The sequence below is a fragment of the Microtus pennsylvanicus genome, chromosome 13 (genome assembly GCF_037038515.1).
Source record: "Microtus pennsylvanicus isolate mMicPen1 chromosome 13, mMicPen1.hap1, whole genome shotgun sequence".
NCBI lineage: Eukaryota > Metazoa > Chordata > Mammalia > Rodentia > Cricetidae > Microtus > Microtus pennsylvanicus.
The window spans coordinates 83,811,692-83,831,189 of record NC_134591.1 but is presented as its reverse complement, the minus strand read 5'-3'; the positions used below and the strand labels follow the sequence as shown (position 1 = coordinate 83,831,189).

Genomic DNA, 19,498 nt, shown 5'->3' with positions numbered 1-19,498 from the left:
CTGATGCCCATCCTCCAGGGTACTTTTTCTTTTGGTTTTAGATGCAAAAAACACCAAGAATATTTTAAAAGGAAAACATGTGGCTTAAGAAGAAAGAAATGAATTTACAAAGACCTTCTAGGAGTAACTGTAGAGGTCTGCAGACAAACCAAAGACAGATAAAGTAGAGAGGCCATGGAGCCTCCCTCCCTCTCCCCCCCCTCCCCTGAACTGGGACTACTCTGCAGGTCAGGGTCAGCCTCCTGCTGGGGCAACAGAAGGTTATGCAGAACCAGTTCCCTTTCAGGGTCTAAATGTGTGCTTAGCACACTTGTTCTGTTGTGCTGTAACAATAAAGCCCTGTCTACTGCCCTCTTGCTGCACAATTGTTGGCCTCAAGCCTCCAAGACTTGTCAGGAGGCCCTCAGTCCTCTTCCGAAAGCTGAAGATCCTCCAGCTCATCCTGTGGTCCCTGAGCCAGCTGCCACAGTTCACTTGGGTCCACCCCTGTGTCCGGGTCTCCATCTACAGAGAAAGAAGTATGTACATTCTGCTATATCATGAAGAAGCCAGCCTTAGCAATTACTTATTCATTACTAATTAAATTAATTAATTTATCAGTGTGCTATAGCTTGCTGTCAGAGTCTTTTGAGTATAGAATAACTGGTACCCCAGGGAGGGGCACAGACCTGGCTTAGGTCTTCTCAGGCTTCACTTCCAGACAGACTGTAGGGCCAGTCTGTTTCACAACAGAAACAACTTACCCTCTGAACTGCTGGCACCCACTTCTTCGTCATCTTCCTCCTGGTCTTCCTCTTCCACTCCTTGGTGAGCTCCCAGGAGCCCGGGTATTCCTGTACATAAAGAATCATGTGCACACACACACAACAGACACCCACTAGGGCCACAGGTCTCAGCAGCAGCAAGAGGACCACTAGCCCTTTCTGTCACCCATATGGAGGCCCCAGCATGGTGGCAATTACCAATAATGAATCCCCAGCTCAAACAGAAGAAAGGCACCAATGAGTGGTAGAACAGGTGTAGATAGGACAATGGTGGTGCACGCCTTGAATCCCAGCACTTGGGAGGCAGAGACAGGCAGATCTCTGTGAGTTCAATGCTAGTCTGGACTACAGCACAAGTTCCAGGATAGCCAAGACTACACAGAGAAACCCTGACTCAAATTTTATATATGTGTGTGTGTGTGTGTGTGTGTGTGTGTGTGTGTGTGTGTGTGTGAGAGAGAGAGAGAGAGAGAGAGAGAGAGAGAGAGAGAGAGAGAGAGAGAGAGAGAGAGAGAAGAAAAAGAAACAGGTATGAAGGCTAGAGAGACAGCTCATTGGTTTAAAGACCTGGGTTTGACTCCCAGCACCCATATGGTGGCTCACAACTGTGTCTAACTCCAGTCCCAGAGGATCTAACACTTTCTTCTGACCTCCATGGGCACCAGGCACACATGTTATACATGTTATACACAGACATACATGTAAGCAAAACACACATAGACATAAAAATTTAAAACAAAACAAAATAACAAAAAACAGTGTGCCAGCCAGCCAGCCAGTCATGAAATACCTCCGCTGACACACAGCTCTTAAGGACTCCCACCTCAGGCCTTACCTCTCTGAGAGAAGTCTGTGCTGTCCTCTCCCTCAGAACTGTCCAACTCAAACAGGTCTTTTAATTCCTTCCTATCTTCATCCTTCCTGTCTTCCACTCTCCGCCTCTTGATCTCTGGGAAGTTCAGGTCTTCTAGCTTCAAGGATCAGAAACAGAAAAACAGATTGGGGAGGGAGAAGCACAGAGAACTGAGCAGAGCTTAACTCACATCAGCCCCCCCTCGGGTGCCACCCACAGCCAGGCTGCACTCAAACTCACTGTCCCAAACTTCACTCCTTCAGCCCAGACCCCTTTACAAGTAACCTGCCTGGCCACTTTCTACTAGGCCAACTTCCCAGATCCCAGCCATACCCGTTCTTTGCCACTGATCTCCAGCTGGATCTCACGGTCCCTCAGCTTCCTCCAGTGGCTGTAGTACCTGGTGAGAGGGGTCCCCTCTTCGCGGGCCTGCTTCTCCCAAGCATCCTAAGGATTGGGTAAATTCAAGGCCATGCTCATCTTGGAAAATCCTCAAACATCTACCACACCCTAACTGGTGACCTCAGGCAGTCCAGATGCCAAGTCCCAACCCACCACTGCCAGGTGGTCAGAAACACTGAAGGTCACTCTCTGGCGAAGGCTTCGGATATGTTCTGCGTTCTCTTGCACCTTCTCCAGCAGCTGGCGCACCTGCCGGCAGTAGTTAGCTACTTTGCACTCCCGGAGAAAAGATTTCAGCTGCAGAAAGGAAGAGTGAAGTTCAGCTCCAGTGACAGGACTTCTCCCCACCCCAGAGGGGGTCCAGACAGTGGAAAAGCCATGTGGCAATCACAAGGAGACTTGAGGGCCTACTGCCAATCTTCTAACTAGGTCTCACAGGCATAAGGCCTTGCTCTTTTACTCATGTACTCTTGCAGCAGCCTGAGAAGAGCTGTGAGAAGACAAAACCATAAACTGTTTTGCTATTTGGATCTTAACTGAAAAACATCTGCTGACCCGACCATATACCTACGACCTTTAGCACAAAAATAAAGGTATCCTGACTACCTGACATCACCAGCAAAGACAACATGGGGGAGGCCACTGCCACATTATACAACCAACAGTAACCAAGCACATGTATACAGCTGTACATGTAACTTCTGCCTTCACACATGTACCCGTGTCTATATGAGCCTGAGCCAGGTATAGCTCAGTATGAGCAGCACACCCACCCCAACAAGCCCATGAGTAATAGAGCTAATCCCCTGCCAGCAACAGCTCCCTCCTATGAGAAATGCCTAAGATGGAAACAGCTGAGCAGAGAGCAAACAAGACTCTCATGAGGGGCACAAAAAGAGCTGAAAAGAGGGAGAACTACATTTTACCCCCAGACCAACCCAGGCTGTAGACTTCCACAGGTAGCCCTGGACCACGATAGGCTCCAGGCAGGCTGGGGGAGGGCCTATAAATTCTTGAGATCCTGGTTAAGTTACCCAGGTCTGGCCCAATCCTTCACAAACAAGTTAACTCCACAGTCCCCAGAGAGAACCTCTTCAAACTACCAAGCCAAACGACCATTTTCCCTTGTAATGACCCCGATGGATCTGGCTGCCAGGCAGCTGGATAAGCATGATTTTGTTTCTGGTCTTGTAGAACTAGAACAAGGAAGCATCCCTTTTGTTCTTCTATACAATGAAGACAAAGCTACTAAGAGATTGTCCAATTTAGCCACAAAGAGGATGCCAAGGCCAGGGAAGTGGGAGTCAGGTATTGAGCACATACCTGTAGGACAGTGGGCAGCACCAACTCTGGGAAGGCAATGCAATGGGCCTGGCTGTGCAGATATTCCAGGATAAGGTCATACAGCTGTTCCAGAAGGCCATCCTGAGGGGGTGGCACAATCTCATCAGATGGTGGAACCCTGAAGTCCATGATCTTATATTTCACCCTGCTCAATCTCTAAGATGGGAGCTATAAAACGGTACTCAGAGCCTTCCCAAGACACACCCAGATTCACAGGGCCTAGGATTACAGAACCATTGATCTATGACTACAGAAACCCCTCAATCCCCATTCTTGAGAGGTGGATCTCTCTGAGTCCAAGGCCAGCCTAATCTACATAGTAAGTTCCAGGAAGACAAGGACTACATAATAGAGAGATCCTGTCTCAAAAGAAATCACAAATGCTGCACAATAGTAACCCCTTCCTTGTACTTCAGTAGCTTCTAAAGTCCTTGTGAGCCAACTAAAAGAAAGCCTCAGGCCTTTCCCAGAAGTCCTTCAGCCAGCCTCACCCTGTATGCTTTCTCCTGCAGGTTGGTACTGGACAGTTTCAAGATCACAGAGAAGTTGATGGGCTTGGAGCTCATGCGGCCTGGACGCCTATTGAAGTCCACCTGCTGGAAAATCTATCCACAGGGTTTCAGTTCAACACAATGAAATCCCTCAAGACAAGGATGTACAACTAAAGACAGCCTCAAAGCCCACAGGTGCCTCCAGACCCTGTCCACTTTCCAGAGCCCTGAGCCTCTTGACAGGCAACTATAGGACTCCTATGTACACTGAACCACCTTTGGAGGTAGTGGGTATACAGGCCTGGGCCTGAAGTAGCTGCATGCCAGGCACTGTGGGTACAACTAGCAACAAAGAGATACAGAGACAGGTCTCAGGGGAGGGACTGTGTATCCCACACCTCACTAGTCTTTGTAGGCTATGGACTTTGACCTTCCCAAGAAAGGAGGATAGTGGTAACCTAGCATGGCCTCTTGAGCCAAAGATACCTCCCCAGTTACTAGGAGACCCCACACGCAGAGCAGGTAAATCAAAAAGGCACAAGGTACATGAAAAAGCATACAGAGAGAAAGTTCTAAAGCCCCTGACAAGAGAACTCGTTGCTGGCAGCTGAATCAGCTACACATAATGACAACTGGGGGTGGGAAATGCCGGTTCTCTAATCTGAGCAAAAGGTGCTGACTAATATATAGGGCTGGTCTCGATACCCCCTTTTATCCTACCCACAAGGTAAAGAACAGACAGTGATACCCTGAGGGCAGAGAGCTTGATTTCAACCTTTGTGGTTCACTTTCTCAGGAAACCTGCATCTAGTGTGAAGAGCCCAAAGCCAGGTACAGTGAACCAAAGTAGAGGTCAGAATGAGGGATATCCAGGAAAACAAGAAAGGCGTCATGTAAGTCTGAGACTCTGATGGACTAAATGCAGGAGATCTGCAATGACTGCCAAGGCAAAGGGGCCACAGGGTTACAGTCAAAATCTGTACTGGCACAACTGGCAGACTCAGAGGAGAAATGGTTTCCAAGAAACATTTGTGAACCCAACCCAAGTCATGCCTAGCACAGTCACCTCGAGAATGAAGGGCAGAACAGGGATAAAGGTGCCGATGGCCTGGGACAGCAGCGTCAGGGCACGCACACAATGCATGCGCAATGGATAGAAACGGGCAGTGGGCAACAACCTGAAACAACAAAGAACAGGATCCTAGTCACCAGCATCGGCTGCCCACCGCTTCTGATCACTCCCTATTCACAAGCTCCAAATACAGGAGGGTCACAGTCACCCCTCCAGGGTAAGTACTCAGGGTAGTATCCATGAGGAATAGTAATTTATAGTCACCAAACCCAGCAAAATGCTTGGACTTGGGTACTGCCCCACTGCTCAGCTAAGGGACTGAGAGACACCACCAGCTTTAACTTAGTTTCATTCACTCCTGCCTCCATTTCTTCTCCACCCTCTGCTTGAGTTTCTTTTCTTGCACCACCTTCCCCTTTCCCTTCCTATCCTGGTCTTCAGTGTCCAGAAGAAAGTTCAAGAGGACACAGAGGCCCCCTCCTGGCCAGAGCAGTATACAGCATATTCACAGCATACCAAAAGCTCTAAGAAATAGATCTGAATGCACAGGAGCCCAAGCAGGCCTGGGAATACATGGGTGTTGCATTGTGGGCAGCTAACCTACTTACCTAAGTGGAGGTTGACTGCCTAAAATCTACAACCAGTTCATCTTTTCAGACCCTTCCACAGAAATCACCAAAACCTGCCAGGTGGTGGTGGCACACGCCTTTAATCCCAGTACTTGGGAGGCAGAGGCAGGCGGATCTCTGTGAGTTTGAGGCTAGCCTGGGCTACCAGAGCTAGTTCCAGGACAGGCTCCAAAGCAACAGAGAAACCCTGTCTGGGGGAAAAAAAAAAAAAAAGGAGAAGAAACCACCAAAACCCAGACACAAAGGCTCTAATATTTAAGGTCTGCCTGCCCCCCAAAAATTCTTTATATAATGTGACCCACTGAAGCTGACCGATTAGAAACCTCTACCCTATACCAAGAGCACTGCTCCCAACCCCCAGGACAATCTAACACAGACCCGCCCTTGAACTCACTTGATGCAGCCAATGATGATCTGTGAGAGCGGGTAGATTAGGGGCTGTAGAACCTCGCTGGAACCAAGGGTACTCAGGACTCGGCACCATAAGTAGAGGCAGTGCACATACTGCCAGTTGTACACAGACTGGTATGTCTCCTGGTGAAAATGGAGTCCAACTTTAAGGCCCATTCTTCCCTGCCAGAATCACCCAAAGCATCTCCCCAGATGAGATGAACTATTTACCTCACAGAAGGTGGCATCCAGCGTACCCCAGGGGGCTACTAGTTTGGAAGGGCCTGACTATGTACCTTCTTGCCTGTGGTCATGGCATTACGCAAGTGGACTGCAAGCTGGCGAATGTAAAGAAAGGCGTGTTGATAGGAGACGCTGGGGTCCAGGGCAAGCAGTTCGGTCAGTGTCCGCTGCATGAAGCTTATGAGGGGCAGGGTACTAGGAGACGTGAACTTGCAGTTTCTCACATACATGATGTACATTTGCTGACAGACAAACCAAAGACAAGACACACCTGAGCAACCACTGCTCCGGCTTTCCACCAGAACTGCTATCCCAAACAGCCTGACCACTTAGCTGCAGACTCCTTTTCCTGTATGTTCCCAGCACTCCCAGACTCTGATGTTTCTCAGCATACACCCTTGCACCCACCAGCCTCAGGAATATAAACTAAGATATTCAGAAGAGAGGAAGGTGTGTAAGAGAGAAGTAAGCTGAGGAGTAGGCAAGAACAGGACTAAAGACCTAGGAAATAGAGGATATGTTCTGCTTCATGCTAAGTATGTACACTGGGGACTCCAGGGGATCTCCATGTGCAGGAGGGCCACCCTGGTCTTTGAGCTGGACAGCAGGGTCTGATTCTGGTCAGATCTAATCCTATTTTCCAGCTACAACTATCTCATCTCTGGGGGAAAAAAGTCCCCCTGCCTCTCCCAATGCTCCCAGTTAGTGTATCAGAGTCCAGGCGGAACCCAAAAGACCTTCAATTCCTGTTCCCATCACCATTCTATTTTCTTGGTAAGAAAGCTGTGATCAGCCCAGAGTCTGGTGTCAGGTTTAAGACTGTCTGCCAGGCACTCAGGCTTATTCCCAACACAGACCTTAATGAACAGATAGAAGACCCACACTACCTTCAGGATGGGACCAAGGAAGGATTCCTTCTTGTGCCGGCAAACTCTAATGAGTACCAGGAAGGCCAGGACCCGCAGAGATTCTTCACCCGTGCTCCACAGAACCACCATCCTCTGAAAAAGAGATACACCATCGCCTTTCCTGGCCTAGGACCCTCCACGACTAGCTGGCATGCCTCAGTGGAGCCTAGTCTCACATTACTAAGGTATGCTGCCCTGACCCTTGGTGGGGTATAAAGAAAACAGCAGAAACAAGTATAGGCATAAATGCTGTCTCTCCTCTAGCCAAAGTAGAACAAGAAAGGCAGCCATATGCACCCCCTAGCTACAACAACACAGCAGGATGGGCTAACACACCTTGAGTAACATTCGGCACTGCTTAGGGAAAGTCAGGTAGTAAGGAACCAAGCTGCTGACATGCTGCAGGACAGCTGCAGACACCGTGGCTTCAGTCAAACAGGCTACCAGCTGAAAAACCAGAAGAAAACGGTGAGGCCCAAACTCCTTCGAATTGCCAGGCATGACCAAGCCTCGGAGGATTCTGTTCTTTTTCCCCTTGGTTTTTTGAGACAGAGCTTCTCTGTGTAGCATTGCTCTGTGACCAGGCTGGCCTCAAACTCACTAAGCTCCACCTATCTCTGCCTCCCAAGTGCTGGGATTAAAAACGTGCACCACCACCACCCAGCTCCTCCTGGGATTCTTTTTGTTTTGTTTTGTGTTTTGTTTTCCGAGACAGGGTTTCTTTGTGGCTTTGGAGCCTGTCCTGAAACTAGCTCTGTAGACCAGGCTGGTCTCGAACTCACAGAGATCCGCCTGCCTCTGCCTCCCGAGTGCTGGGATTAAAGGCGTGCGCCACCATCGCCCGGCCCTCCTGGGATTCTTTACCCACCAGAATAGTACCTGTATAACTGCACTCAGGTATGTTTTGACATCCAAACGGAGCTTCCCCCAGAGTGGGCTACTAGATGGCAGCAGCATCCTGTAGGGACCACACCCACCCCATTACTGCAATCAGACACAAGTCTGCCCAGGTACAGGGCATATAACCTGGTCCCATACACAAAAGCTGAGACACTCCTTACAGCTGGTAGATGCAGGGACTTGCCAGGACTTTCTTGAGCACAGCCCAGACAGACACCTGCAAGCAACACCCGCCCCTAGAAAAGGCCGCCAGCTTGGCCAGAGTTCACCCCCTCACCTGTTGCTATCCTTTGGTGCCTTTCCAAACAGCAGCTTCTGAAGGCAACCAAAGAGGTCTCTAATGCAGAAAGTAACCAGAGCGTTGAACACTGAAAGGAACAAAAGTGTCATTCACCCATCTAACAAACAAAGGTGCTACAATGGAGCCCAAGACAGTGCCCTCGCCCCAGCTCACCAGCACTATCTGTGACCTGGAACCTGCAAATCTCAGTAGCTTCCTGCTCTCCTTGGGTGGTGGCTACAGCTGCTCGGAATGCCTGCACAACTTCATGGAACAGCTTGGGAGTAAGGTGGTGCTGAAGGGGCAAGAGATGGAGATCACTAGGAGAGCAGCACACAGTACCTGGCTCCAGGAACCTGTTCCAAGTTGAAAAGGTGTTCCTAACCGACAATCCCAGGCCAAGGGCAATAGTGGGGCTAAGACCACTGAACCACAAGCCAACAACAAAAAGGAATTGAAATATAACCCCCTTGAATAGGCAGTCTGTCTCCTGTATTACAGATCTGCTCAAGACAGTATATGGGAATTCTCCCTTTCCACTCCCGTCCCCAGAGAAACCAACATGAGAGCAAGCATGATAGCTCATAATTTATACCAGCACTGGAAAAACAAAGGCATGAAGATTACTGCAAGTTTAAGGCCAAACTGTTCAAAGTCAGCCACCAGGGTTACAAAGAGATATCTTAGCCGGGTGGTGGTGGCACACGCCTTTAATTCCAGCACTCGGGAGGCAGAGGCAGAGGCAGGCGGATCTCTGTGAGTTCAAGGCTAGCCAGGACAAGAGCCAGGACAGGCTCTAGAACTACAGCGAAACCCTGAGGGGGGGAGGGGGAACGACACACACGACCACAAAGAGATATCTTGTTGAAAAAAACCCAAAAGCTCTAAATTAAATGTGAAATTATTGAAAGGACACTGACTTCATTTCCTATTTCCCAGTGAACAAATAATGCTAAAAGTCCAACCATGTCCCTAAAAGTTCATGTAGTAGAAATTTAATATCCAAATTTATATGGTGGTATTTGGAAGTACATGAAATGATGGGCTTCAGGACTCTACAATGGCATTAGTAGGCTTTTAAGACAAACATAGGAGACAAGTGTGGTGGTGCACACCTTTAATCCCCATGCTCAGGAGACAGAGACAGATCTACGTAGCTCCAGGTCAGCCAGAACTGCATAATGAGACCCTGTCTCAAAAACCAAAAACAAAACAACAAAAAAGACAGGAATTGGGAGTGGTGGTGGGTCTTTAATCCCAGTACTTGGGAGGCAAAGTCAGGTGAGTTCGAACTCTGTGAGTTTGAGGCCAGCCTGGTCTACAAAGAGAGTTCCAGGACAGTCAGGGCTGTTATAGAGAAACCCTGTCTCTAAAAATAAAAAAGACATAGGGCTCACGATAGCACACTGGCCTAGAATGTACAAGTTCCTAAGCTTGATATCTAACAACCCAGAACACAGATATCGGAATAAGTATCACAGCACGAGGCCTTTACCAAAGACCATCACCATGCTCAGACCTGTCAACCTCCAGCAATGTGAGCCAATTAAGTTTCCTTACAAATTACCCAGTCTGGGGCTGGAGAGATGGTTTGGCAGTTAAGAGTACTGACTGTTCTTTCAGATGACCGAGGTTCAATTTCCAGCACCCACATGGTAGTTCACAACCATATGTTATCTATCCATGTGGTACACCAGCATATATGCAGGTGAAATACACATTAAGTAAATAAAAATTACAACAACAAAAATTGCCCAGTATGTGATATCCCATTACAACAATAGAAAAGGAAAGGAAACAAACTCTATGCTCACCCCACAATGGCCAGGATTCTAACAGAGAGATCAAAAAGAAGAAAGGAGGCAGGACTATGCACTGTAACTAAGGAGATGCAGCTGGAAGACCCTGGCACTCAGAAAGACCTTTACTGTCTAGTTCCCAGAAACACACTCTTTTCATCTACACAATGATACCTCAAACGAGGCAAGGACAGAGACTCCTGCCTGTGGAAATCCAGCCACCCAGCTTATATTGCCTCTCACCATGGCCCCCTGCTTCCATTTCTCCACCATTGCAAGGGTCACCGGTATAGGCTCATTCTTCTTCCTTTGCAGTTCTCTGGGGGATGTGTCACCGTCCTCTTCTCCATCCTCCTCAGTTTCACTTGCTTCCTGTACCAGATACAAGAAGACAGATTTGGAGCAGGGTATAGAAGTCACAGGTGCCCCACCGCCCAGGTCTGCCAGGTTTCACCTCCAGCATGTCTGGCAGGGAGTGGAATTGCTCCTCCTCCTCCTCAGAACTGTCTGAGTCATTGAAATCCAGTAGACTCTGGTCATTCTCCTGCAGGAACTTGTAGAACTCAGGGTCTCTGTCCTTCAGTCGAGAGAGCTGATCTTTGTGTTCAGAAGCACACCCCTTATGTGAGCTAAGAAAGTGGGAGTCAGTAAGGCCAGTGAAAAACCAAACGGAAGGAGTTTTTTGTCCTTCCACATAGCCAGCTTGCTTGCTGCCTCAATGAGACCATATTAGTATGTTCCCTTCACAGTAGATACCAATGACAAGCAGGAGAATTTTCCTAAGATAAATCATCAGGTTCATCTGTCTTCCATACTAACACACACAGCACCTCTGACAGTGTTTTGACACAATCATTTCAAATTCAGCATAGAATTGGGGCTCTCCCAGACTAGCCTCGAACCCACCACTCTCACCCCATTGTTGTAAACTGTCATCAGCTCCCCTACAGTAACACCTCCAAACCATGTGTGCACTTCCGGGCAACCCACAACAACCCGAGATCCCCTTTTGTACTGTGACGAATTTCATTTCACTGCTCAACCCTGAGACAGCTTCCCATTTTACTAAGAGATCTTACAGAATCAGGTTCCCTCGCTGTCACTCTGAGCTCATCGCTGGCTACTTTCCAGGGTCTGCTGTTCTGCCACAACCACGCTCTAATTCCTCAAAGGCTGTCCATTTTAAGTCCTTTGCAGTTTAATATCAAGTTCTGTCCCCAACTCCTGCAAACACGTCCTGCTACATCCGGTTTTCCCTTCCACTCATAGCACGTTTTCTCCAACACATGATAACCACTGGCTTATCCAGTACCAAGTGTTTTTCTTGGTTTAAAAAAAGAAAGCCTTCAACACTGTCGGTCAACGCACGTCGGCGTAGAGACGGCTGACCCACGGTTCTGCTAACAGTGCGGAACCAAAGATCGCCGTGGCGAGGCCGGGGTGGGGCAGGTTCTCACCTGGATGGGGTGCGGGTGTCCTGCTGCTCCCGGATAGGGAGAGCTCTTCCCCTTTTCGTCTCCCGCGCCGCAACCTCCCTGACGTCCTCCGGCTCCGACTCGGACTCGGACTCGGACTCAAAGCCAGAAGCCAAGAACTCGTCTACTGTCAGCTCCTCAAGTCGCCTGCGGGTTATATCAGGTCACCACCTCGGCCAGCTCTCCAGCCTCACTTAGGAACAGAACCCTAGGAGCGAGCGCCTGCCGGGGTCCGGCAGCCCAGTTACTCAACTCACCTCTTGGGAGCGCGCGACGTAGCCATGTTGTTCAAAGCAGCGTGCGTCTCTCTTCCGGACCCAGAATGCCGCGCGCCGCCACACTTCCTCTCGCGAGCCCCGCCCGCCTCACCATGCTGGTGGCTTTAGGGTTCTCGTGTGGTGCTGCTGGCATCTCCAGGCGGGAGGCTGCCTTCGTCCTCTCGGCGCAGCAGGTGTGCTAAACTTCTGCACAAATCCACGGAGTGCAGGCTGACCGGCACTCACAGCTCAGTTCCTTCCATAAAACGCAGTAACATTGGTTCCCACTCGGGAAACAAAAAGCTGGAAATTCGGACAGCCCTGCCTTCAGCTCATCTGTACTGTGTGTTCAGTGCAGTGCCTCTGACAGCAGGGCTTACAAACGGGGCTTAGAAGTCAATAACAAAAGCTGTTGGTCCGGAGTCAGTGAGCTCACCCGAGCTATTGGGAGCTCACTGACTCCAGACCAACAGCTGGAGAACCTGCTTAGAACTGAAAATGTGGGTGACAGTCCTGCGCCTTGGGCAGTTTGTGGGGCCGCTGGCAGTGGGACCAGTATTTATCCCTAGTGCATGAACTGACTTTTTGGAGCCCGTTTCCTATGAAGGAATACTTTGCCTACATACAGGAGGGAGGGCCTTGGTCCTGCCTCGATGAAATGTGACTGACTGACTTTGTTGACTGCCCATGGGAGGCCTCACCCTCTCTGAAGAGTGGATGGGGGTGGGGGGAGCAGGAGGAGGGGAGAGGGGAGGAAATGGGATTATTATGTAAAAAGTTTAAAAATTATTTAAAAAAAAAGAAGTGGCTCTAGTGAGATTAAAAACAAAGGCGGGCATAAAAGGCAACACAGACACAGTCAGTTCATCAGAAATCAGAAGAGGGGCTGGAGAGATGGCTCAGCAATTAAGAGCCATGACTACTTTTGCAGAGGACCCAGGTTCGATTTCCAGCACCCACGTGGTGGCTCACAACTACCTACAGCTCCAGTTTAAAGAAACCTGATGATGTCCTCTTCTGGCCTCCATAAATACTGTATAGGAATGATGTATTTAAAATCACAATCTCTCCCTCCCACCCACCCCGTCTACACACACACACACACACACACACACACACACACACACGAATAAATATTTGTTTTTTCTAGACAGGGTTTCTCTGTGTGGCCCAGCCCCCGCCTCCAATTTTTTTTTTTAAATTTTAATCCAGGGGATGGCCGGGCAATGGTGGTGCCGCCTTTAATCTCAGCACTCAGGAGGCAAAGGCAGGTGAATCTCTGAATTCCAGGCCAGCCTGGTCTACAGAGCTAGTTCTAGGACAGCCAGAGCTACACAAAGAGACCGTCTTGAATAAATAAACAAACAAATGAGGGGCTGGAGAGATGGCTCGGACTTAAGAGCACTAGACCGCTCTTTCAGAGGACCCAGGTTCAATTCCCAGCATCCACAGGGTGGTTCACAACTGTCTGTGACAGAGTACAAGATCTGATGCTCTCTCTGGTCTCCGTAGGCATTGCACGCAGATAGTTTATATAACATACAAACAAGCAAAACACCCATACACATAAATTATTATTTTTTAAGTCAGAGGACACCTAATTTCTTGGAGAGCCTGAGTGTGACAAGAAAGAATGCTGTGGGGGCTGGAGAGATGGCTCAGAGGTTAAGAGCATTGTCTGCTCTTCCAAAGGTCCTGAGTTCAATTCCCAGCAACCACATGATGGCTCACAACCATCTGTAATGGGGTCTGGTGCCCTCTTCTGGCCTGCAGGCATACAGACAGACAGAATATTGTATACATAATAAATAAATAAGTATTTTAAAAAAAGAATGCTGTATCCATCTCGATGGATATAACACAACACCTAGCAGACCCTGGCAGACCCCGTTCATCTAACGCTCAAATATGTATGTGTAGGAACGTTGAAGCATGAAAGAAGTTACCTTTCCGCACGCTTGTGAAAGGGAAGCCTGACCTTAAGACTCGAGGGCTTGAATCCAGCGCGACAACAATATCGAGCAAGTGAGTGCTGGGATACCGGAACTTGAAGCTAACCCAGGGGCCAGCCGCCGGTTGGGAGCTCCTTAGAGTGGGGCTCCTTAGTGGAGGGAGGTTGGCTGCGCAACGCTGACATCTACAGGGGGGTTGTGGGGGGCAGGTCCTGCAACCTTGCTTGAAGCAGGGCGGGCGGCGCCGAGAAACAGGGGCTGCGGAGCCGGGCGGGCGCCAGAGTGGACGCTGCGGCCAAGGAGTCTTCCTGCGGTCCGAATCAGTCACACTGCGTTCAGTAGTCCGCCGAGGGTTTGGCTGCTGAAGTTATGCAGCCCCGTGGGGAGCGGCCTGCTGGCAGGACGCAGAGCCCAGAGCACAGCAGCCCGGGGCCCGGGCCTGAGGCGCCCCCGCCGCCCCAGCCGCCGGCGTGAGTGGGGTGGAGGGATGGAGGGAGGGATGGCGACCGGCAAGCAGATCTGCAGAATGGGACAGAAGGGGCTGCTCCCAGGGCCGGGTGAGGTCAACCTGGTGAGTGGGACCCGAGGATTCACTTCCGAGGGACAGCGTTGGCCAACTACTCTTCCAGCGCCTACTGCGCTCACCATGAGTGCTGAGGACACGCTCCCTGGGAAATGCCTGCTTCTCAGGGGAACTAGAAGAGGAGCATGGAGCCCTAGGAGAGGTAGTGAGCAGAGGAAGAGGGGCAAGCGCCAGTTGGGAGCAGGCTTATGTTTAGAAAAGTATCTGTTCTGGCTCTAGGGAGGTTCCTTGACAGGAGAGAGCCCTGGAAGGTTCAGTGAGTGACAGGATGGTCCTTGAGGACTACTGGTCCCTGGTGACTGGACTGCTGGGGATAGACCGCAGCTACCTTGGCTGTGCCCCAAGTTCTCAAGGGTGGGTGAGTGGCTCCTCACAGTGTTTAAACACTGACCTAGCCCTGCGGCCTGCAGCCCTGAGGCAGAGCGAGCTCGGCCCAGGCAGGCCCGGCCTGCAGCCCCCATGGAAGGTGCGATGCAGCTCCTGAGCCGAGAGGGTCACAGTGTGGCACACAACTCGAAGCGGCACTACCATGACGCTTTTGTGGCTATGAGCCGCATGCGGCAGCGTGGCCTCTTGTGTGACATCGTCCTGCATGTGGCAGCCAAGGAGATCCGTGCTCATAAGGTGGTGTTGGCCTCCTGCAGCCCCTACTTCCACGCTATGTTCACAAGCAAGTACCACATACCTCAGTCTGGGCAGCCTTAGGGGGCTCTCTGCACATCTCCCAGGGCAGGCTGCCTGACTCACTGTCCTCACAGATGAAATGAGTGAGAGCCGCCAGACACATGTGACGCTGCATGACATTGACCCGCAGGCCTTAGACCAACTGGTGCAGTTTGCATACACAGCTGAGATCGTGGTGGGCGAGGGGAATGTACAGGTGAGGCATGCCATTCCCACACCCATACACTTCTGGGGTTTCCAGCCCTAGATCTGTGTAGCCTGGCCTCCCCATGCCTCTCCTCGATCTCCAGTTACTCTGTGCTCCTCTGGCCCCTCCTGCCTGACCCATCTTCGTGCCCCAGACTCTGCTCCCAGCTGCCAGCCTTCTACAGTTGAATGGTGTTCGAGATGCCTGCTGCAAGTTCCTCCTGAGCCAGCTTGACCCCTCCAACTGCTTGGGCATCCGAGGATTTGCAGACACGCATTCATGCAGTGACCTGCTCAAGGCAGCACACAGGTACGTGCTGCAGCACTTCGTGGATGTGGCCAAGACTGAGGAGTTCATGCTGTTGCCACTGAAGCAGGTAACCACTGACGCAGGTAACATGCCAGTTTGGGCCCAGCCCATACCCTGCATTGCCCCAGCCCAGACCCTAGCAGCCAGTGTTCTGCAAGCCTTATTCTCAAGTTTCTGGTGGAAGTTTCACCCTATGATCCATTCCCTGCCCATCTCCCCACAACCCTCTCACCATCTTCTGACTCCACCCAATTATTTGCCTTAGATTCCTGTTTTTACCACACCCCAGGACCATGATTCCCCAGTCTCTGATTCTATGTACCTGAGTCTACTCAGGGCCTAGGACACCCCTCACCCCTCTACCCATCACCACCACTACTGGAGCCAAAAATCTGCGAATCTTGATTCTGCTTGGTCCTCTGCTCTAAGAACATTAAGTGCGTGTGTTGTGGGCGCACATGCACATGCCCACTGTCTGATACTCTCGAACACTTTCATGGTTTTCTGGGCCCTCTCCTACCCAGATGTCAGGTCTGAGGACCTTTCACCCCTAGGTCCTGGAATTGGTCTCTAGTGATAGCCTGAACGTGCCCTCAGAGGAAGATGTCTATCGTGCAGTCCTGAGCTGGGTCAAACATGATGTAGACACTCGGAGGCAGCATGTACCAAGGGTGAGGCCAGGTCCTGAAGCTCCCATGGTGTCTAGGAGGGAATGCAGGTGGCTAAGGTGTAATCATATTTCCTTCCATCTTCCATTCAGGGGCTCCTTTGGGGTGATAATAGGCACCTGTCTCATACTAATCATACAAGTGCTATAGGCACTTGAGTGGGTCTTAGCCCTGGGACAAGTATTCCCTAGGGTCTTGCCTTACCTGGCACCTCCTGCCCTAGCTGATGAAGTGTGTACGGCTGCCTCTGCTGAGCCGAGACTTCCTATTGGGCCACGTCGATGCTGAAAGCCTTGTGAGGCATCATCCTGACTGCAAGGATCTGCTCATTGAGGCTCTTAAGTTCCACCTGCTGCCTGAGCAGAGGGGTATTCTGGGTACTAGCCGCACAAGACCCCGTCGCTGTGAGGGTGCTGGTCCTGTGCTCTTTGCCGTTGGTATGCTGAACCCCTTCTCCTTCCCATTCTTGCCCTAGGTCATCTACCCCAACTCTGAACAAACAAAATCCATTACACTTATGACCTGTGTGTGTCAAAGACCCTATTATTGTATGGGGTGCACCAGTGTGACCCAGTACCCCTCTCCTCCCACCCCTGGAGCCTTCATGGCTTTGCACTTGGGTTGAACTAGAGCCCCTTGCCCTGCCTTCCTGAGCCCCTTTTCTTACTCTGCCACCCACTTCCAGGTGGTGGGAGCTTGTTTGCCATCCATGGAGACTGCGAAGCGTATGACACTCGAACTGACCGCTGGCACGTGGTGGCCTCCATGTCCACACGGCGGGCCCGTGTAGGAGTCGCCGCTATTGGGAACCGACTGTATGCTGTGGGCGGGTAAGCACAGAGGCTGGACATGGGTCAAGGGTTTGTCACATGCCTGCCAGGCCATCCTTGATCAGTAGCGGGTTCTTCTCCTAGCTATGATGGAACCTCAGACCTGGCGACAGTGGAGTCCTATGACCCTGTGACAAACACATGGCAGCCCGAGGTGTCCATGGGCACAAGGCGAAGCTGCCTGGGTGTAGCTGCTCTGCATGGGCTTCTGTATGCAGCCGGCGGCTATGATGGGGCTTCCTGCCTCAACAGGTAGTAGTTTGGGTTAGGGCCCCAGTGGCCTTGAAGGGTTGGCTCAGCAGCAGCAGATGAGGCTGACTTCACTGAAGTCACATCTGACCAAGAGAGTGAGGTCCTGCCTAATCTAGGCTACCTGGTCCCCAAGGCCTCTTCACCTCAGACCACAGCATCAGTAGGGCCTTGGTATCAATCATTCCGTTCCTTTGACTCTCTGTGTCCGTCCCTTCAAGTCCAAGCAGCCAGTAGCCTGTGCCCACCCAGCACACCTTGCTATCCATTCATAGTCTGTGATGCCCAGCACAGGATTTCAACCACAGCCTGGGTGGGGGAGGGGGGTGATGGCAGGGAGACAGGTCCTGGGAAAGGGTCACTTTGCTGTGGTTGAACATCATTCTGGTGCCCACAGTGCTGAACGGTATGATCCACTGACGGGAACATGGACATCCATTGCTGCCATGAGCACCCGGAGACGATATGTGCGTGTGGCCACACTTGGTGGGTGACAGGACCTGCTTCCTGTGGTTACCACTTTCCTGCCTACCCCTTCCCACTCACCCCCAAAGCCCCTACACCTGCAGGAGCTTCGTGGGTCTATTGCCTTCCCACAGATGGGAACCTGTACGCCGTGGGTGGTTATGACAGCTCATCACACCTGGCCACCGTGGAGAAGTACGAGCCCCAGGTGCATAACGCACCCCTATCCCAGTTTCCTCCTCTCAAATGCTGGGTGGCAAGGGGCATAATCCCATCTTCTGGTCACCTGTGCCATCCAAGGTTCTACTTTCTATACCCTACCCCTGACCCTCAGATACCCAGCCAAGGGTAGAGTCTGTGTTGTGGCAGGGGTGAGTGCTTTGTTGGGTCTGCCTCCAGCCTGTCCCTTTGTCTCTACAGGTGAATTCATGGACACCTGTGGCCTCCATGCTGAGCCGCCGCAGCTCTGCAGGAGTGGCAGTGCTGGAGGGTGCCCTATATGTGGCAGGGGGCAACGATGGCACAAGCTGCCTCAACTCAGTGGAGAGATATAGCACCAAGGCTGGTGCCTGGGAGAGTGTGGCACCCATGAATATCCGCAGGTGTATAAGGCCAGGGGTGGGTGGTGAGTGGTTCTGCCACTACGTCTGGTTTATTCCAGGAGCCTTGCTCCAGGGGTGGTGTACACAGCACCTCAGCAGTGCAGCAGGTCCATGGGTTCCTCCTGGGCACCTGGGGCTCCTTTCCTAGCCCTGTCCCCGTGGTTCCTCCATTTGCACCCCACTCATTTGGCTTGTCTCTTACGACCTGCCCCTTGGGCTTACTCTTGCCTACCCAACCCCCAGGAGCACACATGACCTGGTGGCCATGGACGGATGGCTCTACGCTGTAGGGGGCAATGATGGCAGCTCCAGCCTCAACTCCATAGAGAAGTACAACCCAAGGACCAACAAGTGGGTGGCGGCATCCTGCATGTTCACAAGACGCAGCAGTGTGGGTGTGGCAGTGCTGGAGCTGCTCAACTTCCCACCGCCGTCCTCACCCACGCTGTCTGTGTCCTCTACCAGCCTCTGACACACGTCAGACTGCGCAGAGGTCCTGCAGCGTCCCACATGCCTTAAACCCTATGGGGTAGCCCTTCCACCTCTGTCTCCTCCACCAAGTGTTAGGGCAGATCACATACCCCACCAGGGATTTCCTGTTTCTCCTGTCTTGGTTTCTGTATTCACCGTCATTGTTCATTTATTTGTGTGTGCTGTTTGTTTACTCACTAATTTATTGGTTCACTATTTATTGATGGATGAGAAGTGCTGCAGCTACCAGTTCACACATTTACTCTCACGTGTCAGCTCTCCTGCATGTGGGGACCAAGAAGCCCTTTGGAGTCCTCTTTCCTGGCTCCCTTCCTGGAGCAGCAGGGAACGCTGGGGGAGGACGAACAGCATAGCTGGGCTTACAAACAGTAGGGGGCAGAGCAGCTGTCCCAACAGGAGAAGAGGCCAGGGCTTTCTAAGAAGATGCAGCCCCTGGCCGACGCTTTGCACATAGCACTTATCTGTCTCTACCAGGCACTGTTCCTGAAGGGCACAAAGCAGACATCTTCCCCGTGTCTTGTGTATACAGTGTGATGTCTTTTCTGGATCTTCTGTGGAACTGGGCACACAACATGCACTTAGATCCCACACAGCAATATGAGCCAACTTGAACAATAAACATGTTTTTTTGGGCTCCATGGGCCTGAGACTGAATGTCCATCTCTGGCCC

At 51.2% G+C, this 19,498-nt stretch overlaps 2 protein-coding genes across 5 annotated transcripts; one reads left to right on the top strand and one right to left on the bottom strand.

Moving 5' to 3' along the window:
- Window positions 1-62: 62 nt before the first annotated feature.
- Window positions 63-14,214, bottom strand: Noc2l (NOC2 like nucleolar associated transcriptional repressor). 3 transcript variants are annotated; one of them, XM_075944821.1, is made up of 20 exons: window positions 13,754-14,214; window positions 11,808-12,063; window positions 11,533-11,697; window positions 10,530-10,704; window positions 10,319-10,447; window positions 8,451-8,571; window positions 8,274-8,364; window positions 7,976-8,054; window positions 7,433-7,543; window positions 7,076-7,189; window positions 6,242-6,430; window positions 5,950-6,089; window positions 4,921-5,032; window positions 3,855-3,968; window positions 3,343-3,444; window positions 2,173-2,316; window positions 1,951-2,064; window positions 1,600-1,735; window positions 744-833; window positions 63-504 (listed from the first exon to the last, which is right to left on the bottom strand). In XM_075944821.1, exons 2-20 carry the CDS (start codon window positions 11,831-11,833, stop codon window positions 404-406), a joined length of 2,253 nt encoding a protein of 750 aa, XP_075800936.1. In that variant the 5' UTR covers window positions 11,834-12,063; window positions 13,754-14,214; the 3' UTR covers window positions 63-403. The 3 variants fall into 3 exon arrangements, with proteins under 3 accessions (XP_075800936.1, XP_075800937.1, XP_075800938.1); XM_075944822.1 differs by having other exon boundaries at window positions 11,808-12,110; window positions 13,754-13,961; XM_075944823.1 differs by lacking the exon at window positions 13,754-14,214 and having other exon boundaries at window positions 63-357; window positions 390-504; window positions 11,808-12,055.
- Window positions 14,111-19,482, top strand: Klhl17 (kelch like family member 17). 2 transcript variants are annotated; one of them, XM_075944824.1, is made up of 12 exons: window positions 14,111-14,229; window positions 14,753-15,012; window positions 15,101-15,222; window positions 15,368-15,589; window positions 16,077-16,193; window positions 16,414-16,627; window positions 16,876-17,020; window positions 17,105-17,272; window positions 17,667-17,755; window positions 17,869-17,942; window positions 18,155-18,336; window positions 18,580-19,482. In XM_075944824.1, the coding sequence occupies exons 1-12, from the start codon at window positions 14,129-14,131 to the stop codon at window positions 18,806-18,808; spliced, it is 1,923 nt and encodes a 640-aa protein (XP_075800939.1). In that variant the 5' UTR covers window positions 14,111-14,128; the 3' UTR covers window positions 18,809-19,482. The 2 variants fall into 2 exon arrangements, with proteins under 2 accessions (XP_075800939.1, XP_075800940.1); XM_075944825.1 differs by lacking the exon at window positions 16,077-16,193.
- The last annotated feature ends 16 nt before the right edge of the window (window positions 19,483-19,498 follow it).